The sequence below is a fragment of the Ipomoea nil genome, unplaced genomic scaffold (assembly GCF_001879475.1).
Source record: "Ipomoea nil cultivar Tokyo-kokei standard unplaced genomic scaffold, Asagao_1.1 scaffold2700, whole genome shotgun sequence".
In the NCBI taxonomy this organism is placed as follows: domain Eukaryota; kingdom Viridiplantae; phylum Streptophyta; class Magnoliopsida; order Solanales; family Convolvulaceae; genus Ipomoea; species Ipomoea nil.
Genome location: NW_017619128.1, coordinates 913746 through 922927, shown reverse-complemented (window position 1 = coordinate 922927; position 9182 = coordinate 913746). Strand labels below are relative to the sequence as shown.

Here is a 9182-nt window from a genome sequence, read left to right as displayed (position 1 = left end):
CCTAACCAGGATTCCAAGCTTGGCGGGAAGTTTCCAACCTCATAACGTGGGAATACGCCGCGTTACATATACTCGGACCGCAATGTCCATAAATATCTCCAGAGAGGACATAGTCCAAACGGTATCCTCCAAGACCTCACTGGTAATATATAAATATATCTCTCATACATGCAATAACTCTACTGCTACTCAATGCATCAAAGAATGATATACAACATGCTTATGGTTTGTTGAAAGTATTCTTAGGCTCACGTTGGCCCCTTGTGCATTTTTTGAATATGACACATGTGAAATGTCAACATGCTCTATAATATGCTTCTAAATCATGTATAAACTGACATGAAGTATTCAAGAATATATCATCATGCTCGGTTTGCAACATAACAATTTCTATACATTCCATTCAACAAATACGCTTCTATTCTCATTGATCAAATAACACAATGTAATCATGCTTTCATAATAAATCATATTCTCAAAGAATCATGCTTCTATACTCAATAAAAACATCATCTGATCACATAACCAAATATTTCTCATACACATTGAACTAACAAATATACACTCGTGTAGCAATTCTTCACAAATTCCTTCATAACTTACTTGTTTTTAATCCAAAATCAACGAATTCAAAGCCAAAATGTGCGTCAAGACGATCCCGAAGAGCCGAGCCACAAGGGCCCGTAACAATCGGTCCGAAACACACGTAGCTGAGCCACAAGGGCCCGACCACTGCACAAAATCTTTCTTAAAACAAACTCAGAGACCTGGGGCGGGACTCCTGATGGTCCACCCCATGAGCCCCGTTAAAGCACCGGGACTAGGCAATGGCCCTCCTCTAGGGCCGTGCCCTAGTCCCGTGCCACTACAACTCTAGCCCGCGGCCCTCCTGATGGGCCGCGGCTACGGCCATCCCTCTGATCTGGTGCACACTGTGTTGTGCACCAGATGATGTTTCACCTGCAAAAACTAATCCAAACAAGTCCAAAACAAACTCAACAACTCACAAACAATACTAAATCACTTCTAAGCATGAACACATCAAAAAATCATAGTTTCTACTCATTTCTACTCATAACTAAGGCTTCACAGAGCCAAATTTAAAGAGGAACCCATGGGGTTATACCTCTTGTAGTATATTCTTCTTGCTTTGATTTTAGCCCCACTTCACTCAAGGATCTCTACTTCTTTCACCACCTAAACATCTCAAACAACCACACAAGGCCTAAGTCTTAAACCTTAAGAAGAGATGATATGCAAAGAAACTTAGAGAAGGAGGAAATGAATGGAGAAAGAAGCTTACTACTATGGTGTTGGCAGCCAAGGAAGAGATCAGGAGAAAATGAGGCCAACACTATTCTATTTATAAGGGTTCAAAATCCTAGGATGATTCACAATGATTGGTTGAGGGCAAAGGGGTAATTCTTCAAGTTAAAAGATGAATCAGGAAGGAGTTTTGGATGTCTTGTGGTCCACCATGCAATATGAATCATAGGCTAGAAATGCCATCTTTAATTACTTTGGGGTTGAAAGTGAATTTTCTCAAAAGCTATTTGATTGAACACTTGTTTAAAATCCTTTTTGAGTTCTCCCGGTCTCACTCAGATAAAATTCTCGATTTACATGGGGCATGTGGGTTATCGCAACCCACATGCGCAGACTTTCCAAACTTGGCAGTCCGCATGGCTTTTGGTGGGTGGGGCATGTGGGTTATCGCAACCCACATGCGCAGACCATGTGGGTCATCGCAACCCACGTGCGCGGACTTGCCAGACTCGGCAATCTGCATGACTTTTGGTGGATGGGGCATGTGGGTTATCGAAACCCACATGCGCGGACTTGCCGGACTCGGCAGTCCACATGGCGTTTGGTAGAGGGGGACAACCTACATGCGCAGCCTTGCCAGACTTGGCAGTCTGCATGCTGGGGGGCATGTGGGTTATCGCAACCCACATGCCTGGGGAAGCGACAAATATCTGGAAAATTTGGAACTAGAATTTGAGTTTAGGAAAGAGAGGAGGTGGCGGTACCGAATTTTACTTCCCTTAGGCATCAAGATACCTAAAAGAAGTGGGGGACTTGTGATGGGGATATTGGATAGGGGCTGAGGACTTATTGGGTTGACGATGTTGGGCCGGACAAATCCAGGGGGTGATTGGGAGGACGTCGAGGGCAGCCGGCGCCGGTGGCCAGGGGAGGCCGCCGGCAGGGTTGCTGGCCCAGCCAGCGAGGGCGTGGCTGGGCGCGGCCTAGCGCTCCCCATGCGAGGTCACGGGGGCGCCGGCTGGCCGGGGAGGGCTGCCGACGGGGGCGTTGGCGCCAGCCAATGGCGGCGCACCGAGCGTGCCTGGTGTGTGGCTCGGTGTAGGCCTAGCGCCCCCCGTCACGCGGCGGGGACGTACGGACACTGGCATCGGTGGCGGTTTCGCCCAGGGTTCGTGGGGTGTGCGGGAAAGAAGGTGGGGGCATCGGTTCGTGGCGAACGTGCGGACTGCTGTGCGACAAACGAGGGAGTGGGACATGTGGACAGCCAGAGGGCGAGGGGGGCCTGCTATAAATAGGGGCCCTGGATCTTTGGCTAAGGGCAACTTGGACACGACAAGCACTACTGTCTAGTGGTCTTGATCTCATACTCTCAACCTAGCCACCTGGGTTCGATTCCTATCGATAACATAGTTAGCTATAGCCCACCTCGTTGGCCTTGTTCTTTGTATTTAGGGCCGCCATTCTGGGCATGTACCTCGGGCTTTGTACATGTTATTTTGGGCTTACCGCCCCGGGTAATAAACCCAGTGGTTTCTACCCCCGTCTTGTGTCTCTATACCCGGTTTATGGTGGACCCGATCCCAGTGAAACCATCAAATTGTTAGAGTTAATTAATTAATAAATGAGTACACAACATAAACTGATAAAAGCATCTGGATCATATGATTATTATGTGCTATCTAGCACTAATTGTTACTATAAGAAAACATGTAATTGATGAAATAATATAATATTAAACATTTAACAATAGAGTAATGCTAGCCAATTTTCCACTTTTCAATGCATTCTATACTGCTCGACTTTTGACTATTTAACTTTTTTTTTTTTTTTTTTATAAAATTTAGTGGAGTGTGGTCCTTTAATTGATTAATATAATATAATGAGGGATTCTAAGAGGTAAAAACATATAGGAAAAGAAGCATTTATAATAAAAACATATAATTGATGAAATAATATAATATTACACATTTAATCTATAGTTGCTCCGACTAAGCCGATGCAAAAAAGGTTTAATTTTTTTAAAAATGTATTTTTTCGTATTATTTTTGTCTGTAATTGATCTTCCACAGTCTTTAATTATTGTTTTATTTTTAAAATTTTGTATTATATGTATTTTTTTCATATTATTGCTTTGTTTAAAACAATAATTTTGTAATATTGTTTAAATATTTTATTTCTAGGCAAGGTTTTTGTTATTTGTGCGATGCAATGGTTACAGAGTCAATAGGGGATACTACCTGAGTTCACTATTTTCTGGTGACTTTGTAGTTAAGAGAGAAGCGGAAACTGCGGTCGAGAAGGCCTGCGCACAAAAAAAAAAAAAAAAAAAAAAAAAAAAAAAAAAAAAAAAAAAGATAAAGGATTCAGCTTTAAATAAAGTTATAGAGAAAAAAAAAAAAAAAAAAAAAAGGTCGATGGAAAGATTCAGAAGAAGGTGGTGGAAAGGGGTTCCTATTTAGTTGATGAAGATACTTCTTCTATTCTAAGAAAGAATTGAATGTCAGTAAATTAAAATATCTCTGTATGTACACGTTTGAAAGTACCATTTAGTGTTTTTTGCTTTTATTGACTTAAACTTGATTTTTTGTAATTAAATTCTTATAAAAACCAATGTTCTAATATTTTTTGTTTTTAGAGTATGGATTATTTGTTTTTAGAGTATTGATTTTATATTTAAAATTTTAAATTTTATATCTTTTGTTTAAAATGAAAGATTTAATGGTTTTACATTACTTTGAATATTCATTTGTTTTATTCGATTATCCACCATGAAATAATAGTATTTAAAAGAATATTACAAAAATAACTATTACCTGAGAAAAAAATCGGCACGAAATTTAGGCCAATTGAAATAGGAAATGACTATTAATAATTGACTGAAAATTAAAAATGCTTCGAAACTGACTCAAATGCAAAAAAATAAAATGAATATTAATACTTGATTAAAAAATAAAAATGAAATTAATATTAATACTTGAATATTAATAAATTACTTGAAAGATAAAAATTTTCATAGAAATTAGGCCAATAGGAAAATGAAATGAATATTTATACTTAAATATTAATAAGTTACTAAAAATATAAAAATTACTGGTATAAAATGTATTAATAAAAATGTAAAATGAAGTTTGGATCTCAACGTTTTGTCGAGATGGAAAGAAATACTAATCTCGGTTATATATTTTATAAAATGTAAAGTTAGTGAAAATATATATATATAAAAAACTGTTGTTAATAATTAACTATAATTAATTAATATGTATTTAAAAAGAATAATTTGACTGATAATAAAAATGACACGAAATTTAGGCCAATTAAAATAGAAAATGACTATTAATAATTGACTGAAAATGAAAAATGCTTCCAATCTGACTCAGTATATAGAAAGAATATTAATCTCGATTATATATTTTATAAAATATAAAGTTACTGGAAATATAAAAAAAAAAAATTGTATATATATGTTGCTGAAATATGATTATGTAAAGATATATATTTAGAAATGTAAAATGGAATAGAATCATATCGTTTAGTATCCACAATTTATAAGAAAAATTTTGTAATTAAAGATGGAAAAGGTTTTGCAATACGAGATGGAAATATAAGATTTAGCCAAAATGGAATGAATATTAATCGAGATGGAAATTAATAATTTTTACACCAAATGTTATTTTATACTAAGAATATAAGGATTGTGTAATTATAAAGTTTAGCCAAGTATGTAAAAAAATATAAGGTTTAGCCGGGATGGAAAAAATATTAATCTCGGTTATATATTTTATAAAATGTAAAATTACTAGAAATATTTTAAAAAATCCGTATATATATGTTACTGGAAATATAGTTATGTAAAAATATATATTTACAAATGGAAAATTGAATAGAATCGTTTAGCATCCACAATTTATAAGGAAAATTGTGTAATTAAAGATTGAAATGTTCTTGCAATACGTATGAATGATTCAAAAGAAATTAATTATGACTGATTTTGTAGCACATCTTTATCCAAAATTTTGGGACCTCATTACAATGTGTATATATAAAGATGTGTAATTATGTATAGAATGTGTAAGAAAGATTTTGCTTAAAGATGGAAAACAAATTAGACCAATTGGAAATGGTAATAAATATTAATAATTTACTCAAAATTAAATATGATCCCCGGATATAATTTACTGAACACTGATATTTAAAATTTCTAAATTTTTAGTACCGGATGCGTACATATACACATTGACTATGGATGTGTAAATCTACACATTGACTATTAATTGCCTTTTTTATCTCATTCGTATTCTGATCGAAGAAAAATCTGTCCGAATGAATCTAAGAATTGGGCAATTATTTGATCGAATTCAAACAATGATAATATCAGAAAATACAATCGATCCAACTCAATTCTTCAATTGTATTATATAATATTCGATGTAATAATATATATAATTATATATCAATTCAAATATTTTAAAATATTTTAACAAATCTTTTCTGTGCATCGCACGGGCAAAATACGATGAAATGATATAATATTAAACATTTAACAATAGAGTAATGCTAGCCAATTTTCCACTTTTCAATGCATTTCTATACTGCTCGACTTTTGACTATTCAACTTTTTTTTTTTTTTTTTTCTAAAATGTAGTGGAGTGTGGTCCTTTAATTGAGTAATATAATGAGGGATTCTAAGAGGTAAAAACATATAGGAAAAGAAGCATTTATAATAAAAACATATAATTGATGAAATAATATAATATTACACATTTAATAAGAAGATGTAACACCTTTTATTTAAGGTTTACATGCTCAAACATAATATTAAATAATACTGAAACTATAATTTGTAAACAAACTACAACAATTATCTTATTCTAAACTGCTAATCTAATACTCAACACAAAAGCATATTATCATTGAGATCATAATACATGAGCTCAGGCTGATGACAGGAAATCACTTGAGTCGTCCGCCATTGAAATCACTTGTGCGCCGCCGCCGCTGTTTCCAGGGTGGATTGGCGGTCCTGGCTTTGGAGCCGGAGGCGGCGATCTCGCCTGCCGTCCATAACTACTCGAGGTGGTAATTGTTGGGTGGTGGGGGGGTTCTGTTTCCGGAGCCGGAGGCGGTGACTTCGGCAGCCGTCCATAATTCGAGGTGGTAATTGTTGGGTGTTCGGGGATATCTGTTTCCGGAGCCGGAGGCGGCGACTTTTCCTCCCGTCCAAACTCTCCGCCCGAGCTTAGACCGTAGGGGATAATAGTTGGGTGGTGGGGGGGATCTATTTCCGGAGCCGGAGGCGGCGACTTTTGCCCCCGTCCAAACTCTCCGGCCGTGCTTAGATCGGAGGGGATAATAGTTGGGTGATTAGGACCAGACGGCTTCGGAGAAGGCGGCGGCGACTTTGGTTCTCTTCCGAAGTCTTTGGACCTTAAAGAACTCAACGTCAGCATGTAGGCGTTTACGCCATTGAAACGCTCAAAGAAGCTTTGTGAATCCTGCGATGTTGGAAGCTCCAAACGCAGCGTCAAGAGGAATTCACCGGTAGCAGCTGGAAGCTTTTCGTTATAAGATAATGGCTGATAGCTGGATTTTGTCTTCTTCAGCTCATCCTCATAATTCTCTGTAATACCAGAAAACATGCAAAAACATGTTAGGAGGAAACCTTAAAGCTCTACTGCCAAAATTGGAAATAAACCATAGAATAACATCAAATAATTAAATACCAAGGTGCAGTGGAACATGATATATGTGGCTTTCAACGTAACAACACCGGATCACATTATATTTTGTCTATGTTAAACGTACTAGTCATTTGGTAGTATTAAGATTATTACGTCTTAAATTGGATGCAACTCAAACCAAGTTGACTAAATAATTGGTTTCATAAGTACAAAATTTTAACCTATTGACTTTCTTGGTTTAACTGAGTCAGCTATGAACAACGTAAGCTGATTTAATTCATTGTAATTTTTTGCAAACTAAAGTTAAAGGACGTATTTCATTAAATGGACAAATTCGGGTAGCTGCTACGAACTTTCCCGTAAACCAAAGATTACCCTTGAAATTTAAAAACCATACTTCACACATAACATTATAAATATTCCGGATGTGTGTACGCACATAAATATAAAAAATTCTTTGATATCTCCTATTCCTATAATATTTTCTTTCTAAATGGAAAAACTTGAATGTATTTTTTTTTTTTTTTGAGTACAACTACATATATGAAACTTGACAACAAAGTCTTGACAAACTCGAAGTATTTTAGTGAAGTTTTGAAACTTGATAACAAAGTCGTGACAAACTGGAAGTATTTTAGTGAAGTTATTGAAAGAAACGAAGAAAACGAATAATTTAATTTGTTTTCTTTCTAAATTTCATAATATTCCCTTCTTTTATACTATGACAGTACTGAAGTAGTAAGTATTGAAGTTTCTCTTCCTCGTTAACATAAAAGAATTATATTACCTTGCAATCTTCTTGCTTGAGCTAAAAAAGAAGAAACGAAGAAGAAGATGAGAAAGAAAGAAGTGAGTTTGGGAAGCTTCATAGCTATTAGCTAGTGCGTGTAGTGGTTTGTTTATTGTTATTTGTTGCTGCAAAGGGCAAGAGTGTAAGGAGCTCAATTTATAGACCTGAAAAAGGTGAATAGAAAGTGGTTAAGTGGATGGTGCATTATAACCTAACTTTGATGTACGACCAAAAACATATGGAATTAAACTCTTAAGTGAAAAATGACCAGGATCGAGTCTCACCAGCAGCAGTGTGGGAGCAATCTCTCAGTGTGAGGGGGTTTTTTGTGCACAGTGAGCAAATGTCTAACCTCTGTGGTTCATGTTCAGTTGAGTTACCATGATTTACATCCTCCCAAATGCTCTGTCGGATCGGGTGTGGGGGGTCCTCAGGGTTGGGCTTCAGCCTTTTGGAAGAATTAAACAAGTCCCTCTGTGGTTCATGTTCAGTTGAGTTACCATGATTTACATCCTCCCAAATGCTCTGTCGGATCGGGTGTGGGGGGTCCTCAGGGTTGGGCTTCAGCCTTTTGGAAGAATTAAACAAGTCAATTTGGATTGAATTGCATGATTTTGCATCGTTCAGGGACTCAATTGCATTCTTTTTTAGTTCGATAACCTAATTGCAATGTGGTGCGCAGTTGAGTGGCCTATTTGACCCTTATTCCTTAATATTTAGATAACATAATACCGCGTAATTAATACTTGATGCGAAATATAAGCGGTCGGTTATTTGTAGGATTTGGGATAGCGACAACTCCCCCATTTGCATAATGCAATTTGGGTTAAGATGTTCAAGACATTATAGGTAATGTTGCATCGTATGGATTAATACTATTTTGATTTAGGGGAAAACCCCGTTGGATGTATAAGGAACGTAAAACTTACCTTGTAACCTTAGTCTACAAAGAATCATAATAAAGTAAGTAAATCAGTCTAAATTAATTATAGCTGATCGGCTCAAACTAAGAGGGTTAATAAGCAACTCCCAAGAGGAGTCAAACTTGAAACCTTGTGATTATAAAGTCAACTGTCCGATCAATTTGAATGGGGTTGTCTTCGAGTGAAACCCTTTTGTAACCTTAGTCGGCAAAGGACCACATTAAGATTAACAAGCCTAGATTGCCTATATCTGATTGACTCAAATAAAAAAGGCCAATAGATATCCCCCAAGAGTCAAATTTGAAACCTTGTGACTACCAAACTAACTATCCGACCAACTCGACTTGGGTATGTTGTCCCTGAATTAAAACTAGAATAGTTGGTTTTGTCTAAGACATCATCTTAAATGAAATATGTAATCTATACTCTATACCATAATTAAAAACAAAATTCTATTTACATGATTTCCCGCTCAAACAATAGTACATAGTGAACGTAAATTAAAAAAAAAAAAAAAACAGAAAT

The 9182-nt window shown here is 36.2% G+C and overlaps 1 protein-coding gene across 1 annotated transcript; it reads right to left on the bottom strand.

The window, feature by feature from the left end:
• Nucleotides 1-6000: 6000 nt before the first annotated feature.
• On the bottom strand, nt 6001-7863 carry LOC109155275 (formin-like protein 7). Its single transcript, XM_019302958.1, has 2 exons — nt 7732-7863; nt 6001-6883 (listed from the first exon to the last, which is right to left on the bottom strand). The coding sequence occupies exons 1-2, from the start codon at nt 7811-7813 to the stop codon at nt 6198-6200; spliced, it is 768 nt and encodes a 255-aa protein (XP_019158503.1). The 5' UTR covers nt 7814-7863; the 3' UTR covers nt 6001-6197.
• Between the last annotated feature and the right edge of the window lie 1319 nt (nt 7864-9182).

Coding starts and splice junctions, on each gene's coding strand:
- LOC109155275 (XM_019302958.1), bottom strand. CDS start 7,813: ATGAAGCTTCCCAAACTCACTTCTTTCTTTCTCATCTTCTTCTTCGTT. Junction 6,884..7,731: donor TCAAGCAAGAAGATTGCAAG/GTAATATAATTC, acceptor CTGGTATTACAG/AGAATTATGAGGATGAGCTG.